A 16,720-nucleotide genomic window follows, 5' to 3' on the forward strand; every position below is an offset into this window, starting at 1 on the left:
CTGGCTTGTGCAAAATGCCCCCGTGCACCGGCGCAGAGCTCGGGAAAGGACGCGGCGAGCGATGGGGAGAGGGCCCAGCCAGGGGCTGTTGTGCGGGTGTCGGGGAAATAAATGCCCTTTGCAACGCAGAGGGGTCAGCGGGAGGCCGGGGACCGCCGGAGCCCCGCGGTGCTGGTGGCCACGCTGCCAGCTCCACGCCGCCCCCGACGCGTGCTTCCCCCTCCACGAGGAAACCCAAGCCCGGCTTTCGGGGGCGAGGGGCAGCTGCGAGCCCGGGGCGGCTTCATCACCAGAGGTGCCGGCGGCGCGGCGCAGGGTATTTACCCCCCCGGGGTCCCGCGGGGCTGGAGCGGGGTCCGGCTGCCAGCGCCTCGCTGTGCGCAGCGGAGCCATGTGCGCAGTGAGCTACCTGCGTGGGCCGCGGTGCCAGGGTAAAGCTGGGCTCGCGCCCAGGAGCCGAGGAGGTTTTTGCAGCCCGAGCCTCGGGAAAGGGACCAGATTTCGCTGCTGCTTTGCAAGCTGCTCCCTCCTACGGGGAGGAGGTGTCTGCCGCCAGCCTCGTCCCCGGGAGCTCGGCCGTCAGGATGAGCTTTGCGCGGCTGCCGGCGGCTGGCCGAGGGCTGGCAGAGCTCGGCACCTGGCCTGGCGCTGGCAGGGACCAGGCTGGGTGCTGGCAGGGCGCTGGCAGGGACCTGGCTGGGTGGGGAGCAGGGTGGCTGCGAGCTCGGGAGCTTGGAGTTAATGGGGCAACCGTGTGCTGCCGTCCCCGAGCCCCCGGCTTCAGTGCAATGCGGTCAGTCCTGGGGAGGAGATTTCTGTCGTTCCTGCGGGCAGGATGGTGCAGGAGGCGGCCGGACGCTGCGGTGCGCGGCGGGGTTTGCTCTCGGTCACGCTGGGGGTCCCTCGGGAGTGAAGTGCCTTCTGCGGGCACCGGTGCTGAATGGCAGGAACCAGCGCCGGAGCTGGGTCTCCGGGTCCTTGGTTGCACCGGGGGGTTGAAGGCCGCCGTGTCAGCGCTGGCAAAGCACCGTCCCGCGGCTCTGTTGCTGCAGGAGCTGCTGAGGGCGGCACGGCCTGGGTGGACGCGTCCGAAGCGCTGCCAGGTGGGAAGGGCCCTGGGGAGCTCCCCGTCCTCCTCGGGCTGTCCCCTCGCCCCAGAGCACCGGTGGCTGTTGCAGGCTTCCCAAACGAAGTCCCATCGGCATCATCCCGATACGGTCCCATCCGCCCCGGCGAGGGGGATGAGGGGTGGATGAAGGCGCAGGGCCCGGTGCCTCCGCCGCCCTCCCCACGGCGTGCGCGGCTCTCCCCGTTCGGAGGCTCGGCAAACCCGCTCTGGAATTGGGATTTGTTTCCTTCTGACCCGGCTGTGATATACGGCAGGGTCACCGGCGCTGGCTGCAGAGGTGGTTTAAGATGAGGGTTTTAATGATCCCTCCATTAATCCCGGTATTCTGGGATTTAATGCTTGCTGCCCTTTGACCGGTGGAAATGATGAAAACTTTGATTTCATGCATATTGGATACTTCTGGAGTCTAGTGCGGGAATAGCTGCTTATCCGCTCGGAGCGGAGGGGATTAAAGCGCTGGGGGATGGGGCAGGGGTGGGCATGGACGGCTGGGATGGGGAGCGGGATGCGGCTGGGAGGGGGAGTGGGATGCGGCTGGGATGGGGAGCGGGATGCAGCTGGGAGGGGGAGTGGGATGCGGCTGGGATGGGGAGTGGAATGCAGCTGGGAGGGGGAGCGGGATGCAGCTGGGAGGGGGAGCGGGATGCGGCTGGGATGGGCAGCGGGATGCGGCTGGGATGGAGAGCGGGTGCTGCTGGGATGGGGAGCGGGATGCGGCTGGGATGGGGAGTGGAATGCAGCTGGGATGGGGAGGGGGATGCAGGGCTCCGGGCTGGGTGGGTGCGTTGGGGAGGGGGCTGGTGGCCCCTGGGGGACAGACCCCGTGGGCTCTGTCCTCCCCATCCTCCTCTCCGGCAGGTGACCGGGAGAGCCTGAGCCCTGCACAGCGCAGCAGGGTGCAGGAGGGGTGCCCTCGCCCCGTGGTGGGGTGCGGGTGGCTTCTCTCCTCCCCGTCACCCCACAAGGCAGAGTTCCCGGGTACCTCCCACCCTGCCAGACCCGTTTGGGCTCTCAGGTTAACGAGGGTGGAGGCAGGAACCAGGGGTCTCCGTGGCATCCCCCATGCCCTGACTGGGTTCCAGCCCGGCCGGCTGCGGGCTGTGCCCGCCCGGGACCCGCTGCAAGTGCTGCGTCGCGCCGGGGAGCCGACGTGCTCGCTCCAGGGCGGGCGTTCCTGGGGTGGAGGCGCTTTTTCTTCCGCTGGAGGAGCACGAACCCAGGCGAGAGCTGGTCCCGGGCTGCGGGACACGGGGCAGGCAGGGGAGCCGGGGGGGTTAGCCCTCCTTCGGCTAATTCTCCTTCGCAGATGGCACAGGGCTCTGCAGTGGAGCAGAAGCGTTTGCTGGGGGAACGGCTGGTGCCCAGTGCTGGAGCTGCGCAGGGTCCCAGCACGGCTGCTGGGGGCAGGGAAACTGAGGCAGCCGGGCGCTGCGGCATCCCCGCAAGCCCTGCGGCCGCCCAACGCCTCCCATTTGCTCTCGGTCCCGTCATCTCTGAAACTTTAATTGGGGCCGGGCTGCGGCAGAGCGGGAGCGGAGGCTCGGTGGCCCCGTGCTGGGCGCGCAGCCCCCGGGGGAGGCGATGCTGGCGCCGAGGAGGGGCCCCCCCGGCCGGGCGCCTCCTGCACCGCGGCTGATGCTTGGGGGTGGCAGCAGCCGGGACCGGCACCTTTTGGTCCAGATCAGTGGTTGCGCCGGGTGCCTCCGTCTCCTCTTGCAGAGCCCGTTGGGGACCGAAAAGGCGGGGGGAGCGCGGCCGCCCTCCCCGTGCGCAGCCCCAGCCCGTCCCGGCTCCTTTAGGACCCAGCAGCGCGGTGGGAGCAAACGCTGGCAATTTTGCTTGTCTTATAAAAAGCCATAACCATGATATTGCTGAATAAATGAAGCCATCAAACAGAGGTGGCAACAAGATTACAACACTTCACGAGTGCTGGGGGCAGAATAAAATTGTCCGTTCAGCGAGCAGACGGGGCGCTTGCTAGCACAGTTGTTTCCTGATGCTTTCCATGTTGGGTTTTAATCTCCTTTGCTCTTCCCAGATCCTGCCCCGCCGCCCCCCTTGCTCCCTTCCCCAGAACGGGGCTCGGGAGATGGGTGGGGATGGAGCGGCCCGGCCGGTGCAGGGTGCAGGGTGCAGGGTGCAGGGTGCGGGGTGCAGGGCTGGGCATCTCCTCTGGAGGCTGCAAACCGGGGGGCTGATGGGGACCCCCAGCCCAGATCCAGCCGGGCTTTGCACGAGCACGGAAGTCCCGTCAGGGCTGGAGAGGTGCCTGCTCCCGAGCCCTGGGGCGGGGACATGGGACACGAAGGGGTGCCCCAGGGGTTCCTGCTTGGGGAAGGAGCCGTCCTGCCCGGGGCTGGTGGTGATCGCCGTCTGGGGCTTGTCCCCGTGGGGGGTCAGGTTGAGGACGTGCTGCAGATAATGCTGCTTCGGGGGTGCAGCTGCAGCTCCCCGACACGGGGGTGGGAGGGAGGCAGCATTTCTGGGTGCAGCACCCACCAAGCAGGGCGCTGCTGCAGCAGGGGCTGGGTGGGCAGCTCCCCAGCGTGCCCATCACCAGAGCCTCTGGCCTCACGTTCGCTTGGGCGTCTCCCCCGGTGTGTGTTGGGCAAAAATCTCCTGGTGACGCGTGTCCCCGCTCACGCACCGAGTGATGCGCGGGGCCGTGGGACGGCGCAGAGGCACGACGGCGAGCGGCAAGCATGGTTGAGACGGGCTGCGGCTGCCCCCCGCGTCCTGCAACTCCTCGCCGCATCGGCTCAGCTGCAGACGGCTGGGGGGCTCCCTCCAGCAGCAACCTCGGCTGCTCGCCCCGGCGCAGGGGACCGGGCTGGCACCGAGCTGCTGGGGAGGTCTGGACCTACCAGCACCCATCGGCGGGCAGGAGCCCACCGGGCACCTCGTGCAGATTTGTGTGTCTTCGGGGTGCTGCTGCCTCTCACCTCCGGATCGCCCCATGGCTCTGCAGCTCTGCTGGGGGGAACCCACGGATGGGGACCCGGGCGGGCGTCCCCGCAGCTCGTCCCTAACGGGGTCACCTCTTGCCCGTTGCCATCAGGCTGTGCCCCGCTGCTCCCAAGGCGCTGGGGACCCGGGGACGGAGCCTGGCACCCAGCTCTGCCCAAACCTTGACATCGCCCGTCGGGGCAGACCGCGGTGTCGAGGGGCCGCTGGGACGCCGCGGGTGCCACCAGCGCTGCGCTCGCCTCCCCCCGGCACAGCCTCCTGTTCGTGCCCAAAATAGCTGTAGGTGCTTATTCCTGGTTGCTTGGCATTTCGAGCGCTACCTCTGCAGCTGCCTCCTGCTGCAGCTTATTTCCTCGTTTACAAATCTTTTTTTTTTTCCCCCTGCTCCGAGGCGAGACCTATTTTCAGCTCCTGGTGATGGCTCTGCCCTTCCCCCTCCCCAGGGCAGGGGGTGCCCCCGGCGCTCGCGAATGGATCGGGCCCCCCATGCATACATATCTATATGTGCTTTTTTTTTAAAGTAGTGAATTAGTGCTCCATGCCCTGCCTGTGTAATTGGAGGAGAATTACAGATGCGCTCAGCGAAGTAGAATTTATGAATTTGTTTAAAGCAGCAGTGTGTAATGGCAGCCAATTTACCGCGCCGCCTCGGCACGTGGCGCCCGTTGGCAGCCGGCCCCCGAGCCCGGCCAGCGCCGACCTCCCCTCTCCGATGAGGGCATGGCAGGGATAAAAAAGCAATGGGAATCAAGGAGAAGGTTCCCACGGCCCGGGGGTGCTGACCCCTCTTGTTTTGGGGAGTCATGCGGGGGTTTTGGGGTGCTGCCGGGAGATCCCCCACCGCAGAGGTCCGGCTCCTGCATGCTCACGTGGGGACCCCTCGGCCGTGCCCAAAAGTCCCCGTTAATTGTGAGACGTTGCTCCAAGCACCTTCCCTTGGCCAGCGGCGTGAAACGGGGTGGGGGGTCTCCCTTCCCCACCCTGGCAGTCTGACCCCGCCGGTGTCAGGGACCGGCGCGATGCACGGGGTCCGGCTCTGGTGGGTGCTGGGGGAGATGGGCCCCTGCGCCCCGCCACCGGCGCTGAGCGCCCGCTTTCCTCTCTTGCAGCAACATCGCCGAAGCGCTGGTGAGCAAGGGCCTGGCCACCGTCATCCGCTACCGGCAAGACGACGACCAAAGATCCTCGCACTACGACGAGCTCTTGGCCGCGGAGGCTCGGTGAGTGCCGTGCCGGGGTGGTGGTGCTCCCCCCGCCATGGGGTGCCCGTGCTGCCTCTCGGGGTGTCTCACAGGGAGGTGCAGAGCTGCACCGCATCCCCCCCGTCCATCCCCGCGGTGTCCCCGTCCATCCGTCTGTCCCCGCTGCTGGGGGTGGCCTCCCTGCCCCGCATCCCTCCTGGCCGGGGCGAGCATCCTTTCCCCTCCGTAGGCTCCGCAAGGTCTCCGCTCGCCCCGGCTCCAGGCCCCCCGACTCCTCGGCAGCCAAAATCCTCCCACACAGCTGCGTGTGCCCCCCTCTCCTCCCCGACCTCCTCCGTGCTGCCGGCGCGGCGCTGGTGCCGCAGACGGGCTCGGCGCTGGCGGAGGGCCAGGCGCGCCGTGAGTCAGTGGGAAACATCGCGCTGCGTGGCGGGTTCTCCATGTTAATGCCGGAGCTGCCTGTAGGCAGCTGAAGGCAGATAACATTTGCAAAATGCCTGGGAGGTTGTTTGGAGTCTCACGGCCCATTGCGTGCATCACGCCGTGGTTCAAAGGGCCCCGCTCCGCTCCTCGGGGCGGCGAGCCCGGCAGAGCGCTGCCGCAGCCTTCCTGCCCCGGCCTGTCTGCCGGGGAAGTAATTGCATTTAGACCCTGTGACGTCCGAGCCGATCCGAAGGACTTGAGACACATTCTGGCCTCTTGTAATTAGGTTGAGGTTATCGTGGTGAGAAAAATCCGTGTGGATGCTTCCCCGCGCCGCGGCCTCGGCAGAGGCGGCAGAAACGCTGATGCAGGCAGGGGCGCGCTGCCCGCCTTCTCTGCCAGCTGGGAGGAGTGGAAAGGGCTGCGTTTTCTGCCTGACCGGGCAGCCCTGCCAGCTCTGCTGCCTGCCTGCACCTCACGTGCGGGCAGGGACGCACCCGAGCAGGTTGCGTCGGTGCCCGCAGCCGGCCGGTGCTTGTGCGTCGCTGGGGTGGGAGGGAAGCGCGAAGCGTTGCCTCCCTCGGGCAGCGCCCGTCTTCCCGAGTCGCTGTCCTGGGGTGCACGGCCCAGGCGTGCGTGCTCCAGATGTGCGCTTTGGGGTTCCACGGGCCAGGCGGGTCTGATCCAGCTTTGCGTGGTCCAGCTGTGCACGGTCCAGGGTGCATGGCTCAGGCACGCGTGATCCAGCTATGCGCAGTCCAGCTGTGCATGGTCGAGGTTGCATGGTCAAGGTTGCACAGTCCAGGTGTGTGTGATCCAGCTGCGCGCAGTCCAGCTGTGCATGGTCCAGCTGTGCATGGTCAAGGTTGCACAGTCCAGGTGTGTGTGATCCAGCTGTGCGTGGTCCAGGCATGCACGGTCCAGGCGTTCGTGGCCCAGGGTGCATGGCCCAGGCACGTGTCATCCAGCTGTGCACGGTCCAGGCATGCACGGTCCAGGCGTGCACAGTCCAGCTGTGCACGGTCCAGGCGTGCACAGTGCAGATGTGCATGGTCCAGGTGTGCACAGTGCAGGTGTGCATGGTCCAGCTGTGCACGGTCCAGGTGTGCATGGTCCAGGCGTGCACGGTCCAGGCATGCATGGTCCAGGCATGCACGGTCCAGCTGTGCACGGTGCAGGTGTGCACAGTCCAGCTGTGCACAGTGCAGGTGTGCATGGTCCAGGCGTGCACAGTGCAGATGTGCACGGTCCAGGTGTGCACAGTGCAGGTGTGCACGGTCCAAGCGTGCACAGTGCAGGTGTGCACGGTCCAGGTGTGCACAGTGCAGATGTGCATGGTCCAGGTGTGCACAGTGCAGGTGTGCACGGTCCAAGCGTGCACAGTGCAGGTGTGCACGGTCCAGGCGTGCACAGTGCAGATGTGCATGGTCCAGGTGTGCACAGTGCAGGTGTGCATGGTCCAGCTGTGCACAGTCCAGGTGTGCACAGTCCAGGCGTGCATGGCCCAGGCACATGTGATGCAGGCGTGCACGGTCCAGCTGTGCTCGGTCCAGCTCCCTGCAGGAGGTGACCACATTGTTCAACCCCCCTTGCAGCCCAGTGCCCCCCGCACCAGGGCTGTGTCCCTGCCCCCGTCCCCGCACAGAGAGCTGTGCCCAAGCCTTGCTGCTCCGCGCGGAGAAGCCCGGAGCGGGCTGCACCCCATCTGTCCGCATCCCGTCCTACCCAAGGGTCGCATGGGGATGAGCAAGGGCACCCCTTTCCTCTCCTGGTGCTGCTCCCCTCCGGCTGAGCTGTCACCCACCCTGCGGTCCCCCCCCGGCGCTGCTCCCGTGCCCCCGCGGGCGCTGGCGCGGCTCCGGCTGCTCCGGGGGCGGTGGCACGGCTGGGCCCAGCGGGGCGGTGGGATTTCAGCTCCTCCTCGGCAGCAAGTTTGGCAGCAGCTGACGGCGCTGTGCCGACAGCAGGGGAGAGCAGCTTTGAGGGGGTTGCGGCGTGGTTTCTGCCAGCCCGCTGTGCAAGACTGTGCTCAGTTTTACTGCAAGGCTCTCGCTTTTGAGGGGGAAGGTTGATAAATGGGCTCTCGCACTCCCTTTCCCCCCTCTACCCCGTGCGGCGTGGGATCGGCGGCCGGCAGATTGCTTGGGGCCTCATTGCCGAGCGATGTGCCTTTTAGATGTGCCTTTTAGATGTGCCTTTTAGATGTGCCTTTTAGATGTGCCTTTTAGAAAGCGGATGTGCCTGGCATTAAATCAGCATCTCAGAGCGCTCCGGCGCGGGCGATCCTCCAGCTGGGCACTGGGATACCCGGGGTTGGATGTGGCGGATGGAGCCTGCAGCCACGCTCTGGGTGCGGGGCAGATCCGAGCTCGGATGTGCCAAATATCGGGATGCTCGGATGTCCCGAACATGGGGACGCTCGGATGTCCCGCTCACTCCCAGGGAAGGGGCTGCGGTTCGGCCCCGCGCGCTGCTGCCCTTGCCCGCGGTGGAGGGGGTCGTGCCGGTGGCGGAGGCGGCTCAGCCATGCCATTAGCCGTGGCCACCGGTTCGGTGGCTGCCTCCCACCGGGCAGAGGAGCTGGCGGCTCCGGGGCGATGCCGGGGGCAGAAGCAAGCTCCCCAGGGGAACGGGAGGTTCGGGGTGAGACCGGGGTGCAGGGCCCGGAGCTCCCCGGGGAGGTGGGCTTTGAGCAGTTTGGATGGTCGCTGCTTGGGTTTGCAAAATCCTTTAACCTTCCCAGCTCTTCAGCAAAGGCCGGAGTCGGATCTGCTCGGACTGAGCTGCCGTTGCCTGCTTGGCCCCTCCGCGGGGTATTTAGCAAGGAGGGGATCGGTTTTCCCATCCCACCAGCCTTGCTTTCTGCTCCCGGACCACGCGCCGACGCCGCGCTGCGGGCAGGGCTGCCTGCTTCAGCCCTGGGCTCTGCCAGCGTCCCTGCCTGCCCCAGCCCGGCAGGGCAAGCTGCCCTTCCCTGCCGCCCTGGCAAACCTGCGGCAGGGAGGAGAGGCTCTGGAGCTGGCGGGGTGGCTGCGGGGACACGGAGCTCATGCATGGAGTGACCTCGTCCCGGCGGGGACCGTCACACCGCCCGCATCCCTGCGCCGACGCGGCGCAAGGACGTGCATCCCTGGCTGCCCTTGCTCTGGTTTCCAGCCTGCCGGGTGTTATGGCACTTGTTTAACTTTGTCTTTCTTCTTAACCTGGGGGAAGAGCTGCTTTCCTGAAAAAAAAGCTATTTCTTGCCAAGCCACTTATCCCTGGGTGCAGCGCTGAGCGGGGAGGGGCGTCTCAAAGGAGGGCGAGGGAGAAAGGAGAAATCCTTTTGCTGATTTAACAGGTTGGCTTCTTCCAGACAGCTCCTCCAATGATCCAGCTCAGCAAATTGATTGCTGTACAAAGCCTCGGCAGGGGCTTTGAATTTTTCCCCTTGTATTTTTATTATTATCACGGTCCACTCTGAACAAATTCGTGTCTCCTGCCTGGGAGCAGCTATTAGGTAGGCTTGAAAAATGAGGAGCTTTCATTTCCAGCCTGCTGCAGGAGCCCGAGGACCGGCAGCCCGGGCTGTGCCCGTGGGGAAGGGGTGAATCGGGGGGACCGCGGGGCGCAGCAGCTTGTCGCTTGAATTACAGGAGCGTCTTGTAGCGTGGGGACGAAAGGTGGTGAAAGGAGGTTGAACTCCTGCCGCCTGCCCTCCCGTTGCAGAGGGACGTCCTGCAGCACTGGGGGACAGGGGACCAGCGCTGATAAAGCAGGGCTGGCTTTGCTGGCGAAGTCCCCGGCTCCGGGCATCCTTTGGGATGAGCCGAAGTCTCCACCTGGCCCGGCTGCGGGCGCTGGCAAGCCCGGGCCGGGGCCGCAGCATCCTCTGGGAGATGTGGGGCAGGGACCTGGTTTCCAGCCCCGCTTGGGCTGCTGGATTCGCCACCCTGCTGCTGGTGGACTAAAAAACAGCCCCAGCCCAAAAGACGCCGAGCAGGGGGCTCACGAGCAGCCTCGGGAGCTCGCCCCGGCTGTGCCAAGCGTGCTCACCCTCGGCGCGGCGCGGGCAGGGCGGCAGCGGGCAGCAGCTCCCCGCTCGCTTCTGCTCTGCGCCGGTAACACCTGGCAAATAAGTTTGGCCTTTGGAAGCTGGAAAGGACAAACCTGTCAAGGGAAGGAGCTCTAATGAATGTCTGCTGCCCTTTCACCCGCAGGCAGCTCGGCCGAGGGCAGCGCTGCCTCCGCTCCCTCCCGCGCCCGGCAAGAAGCCAGCCCGGCCGTGAACTGCATGAAAACCAAATCAATCTGCTGCTGGGTCGCCGGTGCAGCTGCCCTCGCCGTCCACCACCGAGGCGACAAGCCCGGCGCCGGGGCAGCGCGCACCCCGACTCTGCCCGTGCCGCTCGGCTGCGGGTGCTCCCCGGGAGCCGGGGGGTGAGGACCGGCAGCGCCGCGGTCCCGGGCTCTGCTCTGGGGCCGTGGTGCTCGGTCCCAAGCCGACGGCCGCGGCTCTGCTGGAGAGCGGTGTCCCTAATCCCGTCCATGGCCGGGTCCGGAGGTTGATCCCGACCCGGTGCTGCACCCTCCTCCCCAGGCAGAGCCGGCACGGCAGCCGGCATCCGAGGTGGCTCGGCGCTGTGCTGCAGAACCAGGTCCGGCATCAGGTCTGGGGCACCGGCACATTTTTCAGCCGTGAAGTGGTATTGCTTCATTCAGGCTCCTTATCGTCTCTATTATTTTAACCTGGGAGGAACTTATTTCCATTAGAATTGGAGCGTTCACCGCGTATTTTGCATTTAAAATGCTTCATGTGATGAAGCGCTGAAAGAAACAGGTATTAATTTTGCGTCTTGCCGGGGCCCTCGCCTTCCTGTTGATCCCTCCCTTTGTGTGGGGAGCAAAGCAATTTAATTTGGTGACGGGGACGGGTGGTCCCTCTGATCAGGTATGTGCTGAGCTCAGGTGAGCTGCCGAAGGCCGGTAATTGGGATTAGCAGGCTAACGAGCCGGCCGGTCTCTCCCCGGGTGGGTGCGGGGGGCAATGCCAGCCCTTCCAGCCGCCGCGGCGGGCGCTGACGGCTCGTGCCCCCTCTCTTTTGCAGGGCTATCAAGAACGGCAAAGGGCTGCACAGCAAGAAGGAGGTGCCGATTCACCGGGTGGCCGACATCTCCGGGGTAAGGACCTTCCGGCGTGCGGCGCGGGGAGCGGCTGCGCCGGCTGTGCCACGTGTGGGGTTGTTTGCCGGGATGGGGTGCGTGGAGCAGAGCTGGAGAGGTGCCGGGTGCCGGCGTTCCTGCACGGCCCGTGGTCCCGCTCGTTGCATGTGGGACGCGTGGGAATTCTGCAGGCACAGCGCCTGCCCGCCGGCTTTGCCGGGGTCTGCCGGAGCAGCCAGGACACCCAGCTGGGGATGGCGTGAGGGAGCACGCAGCCCATCCTCCTCCTCCGCCGGGGCTGGTGGCCCCCCAAGAGCCACTGCAGAAGCTGTTTGTCACCCCCGGCGCACCCCGAAAGGGTGAAATGAGATTCCTCCTGGGGTTTCTCTTCTCCGGGGGGCGGGGGAGGTCTCACCGCGTGCCTCGTGCTGGCATCGCCCCGAGCTCCGGTGACAAAGGTGACCCTGCGGTGCCGCAGGGTTTTGCAGCGCGGGGCTCCCGCGGCCGTGCCGGATACGTTCATAAACCAGCAGACAGGAGCTGCGTCCGTGCGTCCATCCGGGGTTTGATGCCCCGGCTCTCGAGAAGGTCTTTCGTGTCCTCGGGGGACGGAGCGCTGTCCTGGGCACCCCAATTCCTGCCCGCACAAGCTTCCCACCCTGCTTTTAATTGTGGGGGTCTGCAGCGGTGTCTGCTGCTCGTGAGATGGAGACGTCTCATCCTCCCCAGGCAAACCCTTGGGGGGTCCCTGCCGGACAGGGCACGATGAAGGGGGCTGGGGACACCCCCGCGGCAGAGCTGCCGGCTCCCCGGGGCTCGGCTGCCTTTTAGGCTTCTAAAAAACACACGCTGCTGCGATTGCCCGCAAAGAGTGAGACAAGCCGGCGGTGGTGGGATGCGGGGACGTCCCTGCTCCGAGCCCCCCGGCCCCTGGCCCGGCAGGGTTCCCGCGCCGGGGCCGTGCTGCTGCCGGGATCGTTAGGAGCCCCCGTAACTCAATCAGGGCAGCAAGCAAAAGGGTTGGAGCTGGATGGGAGGGGGAGGGCCCCTGCAAACAAAATTAGGCTAATACATCACGGCTTTTATGAAGATTTGTTAATCTTTTTTAATCTTTAATAGTTTTCTGTAAATTGATCCCGGCCTTAGTTAGCGGCGTGTCAGCAGTTGTGCGGCGTGATGGATGCGGGCGCGCGCCGAACTGACAGCGGGTGCTTTACCACTGCCAATATAATTCAGCGTGAATTAGCGTCGGCGCGCTCCTCCCGCTGCCCGGGCACGCGCCGGGCTCGGCGAGCACCCGTGCCCGGGGCCCCGCGGGGCTCGGGGCGGTGGGAGGGTGTGCATCGCGATTCCCCGGGCGCTGCTCTCCCTCCCGGCCGTCGGTCCCAGCTCCCCGGCACCAAACTGGAGCCTCTCCGGTGCTGCGCCGGGATGGGAGGCACGAGCCAGGCAGGGCTCGGGGGGGAAGGCGATGTGTTGGGGTGCTGGTGACCCCGATGGCAGGAGCTGCCGGCCATGCAGGGACAGTGAGCCGTGGGGCAGAGGTGGCTGTGCGCGGCATGGCAGTCACCAGCCGTTCCGTCCCAGCCGTGGCCCCGCAGCCCCCGTGCCGCTGCCAAACCCGCGTGGTGCAATGCGTGCAGCAGCAGCGCTCAGCCCCGGCCCCCAGGGACGTGGGTGCTTGTCGAGGCGCGGCGGCCCCGGCTGCCACGGCGGGGTGTCCAGGACCGGTGCTGCGCCGTTGCATGCGACCCCTGCAGCAGTTTCGGCTGGGGCCGAGGAACGGCAGGAGGAGGAATGGCGGCTCTCCCGCTCCGCACCCGGGCAGCATCCGAGGGGGAGGGCTCGGTCCCCCTGCGCGCTCCCAGCCGCGGCGCCGGTTTGCTCGGCAGAGAGCAGGCGGCATTGCTGCTGAGCTGTTTCGCTGGGGCACAGGGGCACCGGTGCAGGCACGGCGCTAGTGGCGGAGTGGCTCCATGGCATTGCTCTGGGTCCCTCGGCCGCTGGAGATGTCCCTGTCCCCAGGCTCTTCCACACCGATGCTCCTGCGGTTCTGCCCGGCCGTGCCCACTGCCCTTCCCCGGCGCGGCATCTCCCCTTGCCACGGGACTCCGTGGGGAAATGGTGTTGGGAAAACACGGGCTTTTGGGCTGTTTCGCCTTTCAGGTCATGGTGACAGGGCGGGCACAGGACCCTTGGTGCCACCTGACCCTGACCCATGCCGGTGCATCCCGTGGGGTGGCTTCAGCGCATCCCTCGCCCATGGATGTCAACCTGGGCTGTCCACCGGCATGGCACCATCACTGTGTCCTTGTCCCTGGGTCGTCATCTCTGTCCCCACCCAGTCGAGCTGCCGGTGCCCAGCTCTGCCTTACCCTGCCTCCCCATCCCTGAGCATCCCGGCAGGCTCGGCGGCCAGGACGCAAAAGCTGAGGAATTAGCTCAAACATGGGATTCAGCCCAGTTTTCCCAGCTCCAGCGCAGCCTCCTGTCCTCCCACCCCGGCTCGTGCTGGGAAATGTCCCTTCCCAGGTTCAAGCCATCCGACGGTGGCTGCCCTGGTGTCCCAGGAGCATCCTGCTCCTCTCCAACACCCCAAGTCCTCCCCGGTCCCGTCCCCGCTCTGCCCGCAGGCAGGCATTCCCTGCCTGCCTGCAGCATCCCTCCTCTGGACCCGCGACGCTGCAGGCAAGAAAAATCCCCCCCCCAAAATAGAGAAAAAGCAAAGAGCAGCAGCAATACAAATCCACGCTAGCTCGCTTCTCCCATTAGCGTGCGCTCCGGCACAAGAGCGCAGGCAAGCGCGCGGCAGCCCGGCCGCCGGAAAGCTCCTGTCCTTGTGAAAAGTCCTTGAATAATTTTGCATAATTGGCAGAGCTTCACATAAAAGTGGAGTTAGGACGATGTTTTTTTCCTCGCTGTATTTATGCATAATTTTCCTTCAATTCCCAGCTAATTAAATGCTGGAAATGTTAAAATAATAGTAATGGGGGTGATACCACCTGGGCGGGAGGTGCGGGCAGGGAGTGGAGCAGGCAGAGCTGGCAGCGCCCCGGAGGGACGCCCCAGTCTGTGGCAAAGGAGGGAGCCCCAAAAAGGCGTGGGATGGGGGTGCCGGGGGTTTGCACCCCCGAGGTGGATGCACAAAGTGGGGCGGGTGGGCCGTGCCCTGGAAGTGCCTCCTTCTCCCCAGGGACAGTGAAAGGAGCCTGAGCTGCCAGCGCGGCGGCAGGGACAAATCCTGCCCGGCCCTGGGCAGCGCTGAAGGTGGGAGCCGAGCGCAGCCGGGATGGGGAATGGGAGATGCCAGCACGGCGGAGATCCCCCGCTTCCCTTCCCCGTCTGAATTTATCCGGTGATGCCCCCCAGCCGCCGGCCTGCGCTCCCCCGCGTCCGGCAGGTCCGGGAGCCCCTGTCACCGTGTCCCTGTGCAGGCACGTCCGACGACGTCCCCTTGACGGGATGCACCGGGCGGGCTGGGAGCATCCCCACCCGGGACCCGCTCCTGCACGCACCCACCGCAGAGCCGGTGCTCTGCCGCGCTCCCGGTGCCCTGGCCCCTCCGGGGGCTGCCGGGCCGGCTCCTGCACAGGATCGGTGCGGGCTGGGGCTGTTTGCCCGTCGCAGGGGCTCCCAGGTGGTTGGGGCTTCACTGTCCCGTGCCGAGCAGGAGGAGCGTGGGGTCGCCGGCCCTGGAGAGCTCCTCGTCTCTGTCCCCTCCGAACCGCAGCTCCCGTGTCCGGCTGTCGCCAAGGCACCCGCTGGGTCCCTGCCGGAGCTGGGGATGGCAGCGCGGGATGCTCGGCTCGTTCCTCCCACCGCAGAGCCCTGGAGCAGGAGCCGGCCCCGGCGGTGAAGGACGTCTGCGCGTGTCCTGCAGCACAAAGCCAAAGGCTGGATGCGGCGGCAGCGCCGGCTTACCGGGGCGGCTGCGCGCTCTCTGCACCAGCTGCCACCCGTCCCTAAGGCCACCCGCCGTGTCGTCACGCACCCGTGTGCCGGGCTGGCACGGCAGCTCAGACCTGTGCCGGGGAGCCAGAGCCGCCCCGAGCGCTCCCAAAATTCACTCCCGGTGTTGGCACAGCCTCTGCCAGCATCTGCTCACCCTGCTCCTTCCCCGTCCCGCCGGCTGCTCAGCACCGCAGCCCCTGGCCCGATGCCGGGCATGTGCCATCGCAGGGGAGCCCAACCGGCAGGGCTGGGGATGCGGCTGCAGCGCGGCGCTCGCTGCTGCTGGGAGGAGATGCAGGAGTTTCCGCTGCCGCGAAGCAGCCACGAGGTCCTGCATGGGGACGGGGACAGGGACGGGACCGGCCCCATGGCGGCAGGCGTGGGATGCACGCGGTGAGCGTCGGTGCTGCCGTGCGTCCCACTGCTCCGGTCGGCGGGGACGGCAGGAGGGGAAGCGCCTCGGTGGGGGTGAAGGATGCACTTGGGGATCCCATATCCCCAGCGTTAAACGCTGCAGCCCAGGGTCTGAGCCCGACCTCTCCCTGCTCCCGCGGTCTCTGTTTCGGTGGGCACCGTCCCCTTGCCGTGCACCGCGGGGCGGCCGCCGAACACCCTTGGTGGGGTCTGGGTCAGCCCCGGTGGTGGCTGCGAGGCCGTGCCGGGGGGAGCCGTCGGGCGGAGGCCGGCGCAGCCCCATTTTGGGGAGGGTCCAAGGGGACCAAGGGGTCAAACCCCCAGCCCCTACATCATGTCCAGCTTTTCCTGGTGCCCATGGCGAGCAGGAGACCTGTGCCCCCACCTGCGTGGCCGGGGCGGCATCATCCGTGCCGGGGAGCAAGGACGCTTTGGCAGGCAAGGGGGCAAGAAAGGCACGAAGCAACCCGGAGCACCCTCCCAGCAGCTCCCCTCCGCCTTAATGCCCAAAGCCCCAGATAAACCTGCCCTAACAGGGACGTCGGGGACCGCGTGGCAGTCTGTCCCCCCCGTGCCGGGCTGCCTCGCCGTGCAGGAATTGCCCCTCTCCACTTATTATTCCACGGCACCGACGGGCGCTGGCACGTCTCTGCCCCTCTTGCGGAAGAGCTGCTTTGTGTTGTGCAAATCCCAGTGGATTTTTAAGGTCATTCTCCAGCACGTTCGAACGCCGCCGCCTCCTTTCGATGCTGACGGCAGCCGGCTCACGGGGCTGGTCTTCGGCACCGAGCTCTTCCTCGCTGCCTCCACCACCCGCTCGGGGCGGCCGGGGAGTTGGGGGTTCCCCGATCACCCGCTTTTGGGCCAGAGCAGGAAAGCCCACCCCATGGTGGGCTCCTCGTGCAGCTCTTTTTTTTCCTTAAGCTAATCAAATCGTGACTGTATAATGATTACTGCTAATTAGTAGCCTTCATTAGTGGCTCCCATTTTAGATTTGCATATGTTAGACCTGAGTGGTTAACGTCGGGTAATGTGGTTTTGCTTTGCGTGCAGATTGCACTTACATGTGTTGTATTAACTTCTTGACTGCACATCTGCTAAAAAAACCTCCCCGGGCGTGTTTTGTGCACGGAGCGCACGTGGCGGCGAGCGATCCGGTACCGAGCGCGGCGGGCAGCGATGCAGCGGGATTTCGGGGGTCTTCATCTGCCAGCCCTGCCCGGCCGGGCTGCTGGGGGGTGGGTTTCCCTGGGAGCCCCTCGCGGCTGGACAGGGCGGGTGCCGGCAGCGAAGGGAGCTGGGACTCAGCGCGAAGGTGCTGCTCGAGCGTCGGCGCGTGGCCGGGGCCGTGGGAGGAAGGCGGCTGAAGCACCGGCCTGGCAGATGACGGTGTCCTTTCCTGTGCCGAAGCTGGAGGACGGCAGCTCTGGCACGTGGGGACCGCTGAGATCTGCGCCCGCTCGATGCACGGAGCGGCTCCAGGTTGCAGACC

The 16,720-nt window shown here is 66.2% G+C and overlaps 1 protein-coding gene across 1 annotated transcript in view; it reads left to right on the top strand.

The window, feature by feature from the left end:
- Positions 1–16,720, top strand: part of SND1 (staphylococcal nuclease and tudor domain containing 1) — a 138,017-nt gene that overhangs the window by 70,113 nt on the left and 51,184 nt on the right. Inside the window, exons 13-14 of the mRNA XM_075141220.1 lie at positions 5,206–5,316; positions 10,809–10,881. Of these exons, the coding sequence (XP_074997321.1) occupies positions 5,206–5,316; positions 10,809–10,881 (184 nt within the window). The remainder of the gene's footprint in view (positions 1–5,205; positions 5,317–10,808; positions 10,882–16,720) is intronic.

Source organism: Calonectris borealis, chromosome 1 (assembly GCF_964195595.1).
Source record: "Calonectris borealis chromosome 1, bCalBor7.hap1.2, whole genome shotgun sequence".
NCBI classification, from domain to species: Eukaryota; Metazoa; Chordata; class Aves; order Procellariiformes; family Procellariidae; genus Calonectris; species Calonectris borealis.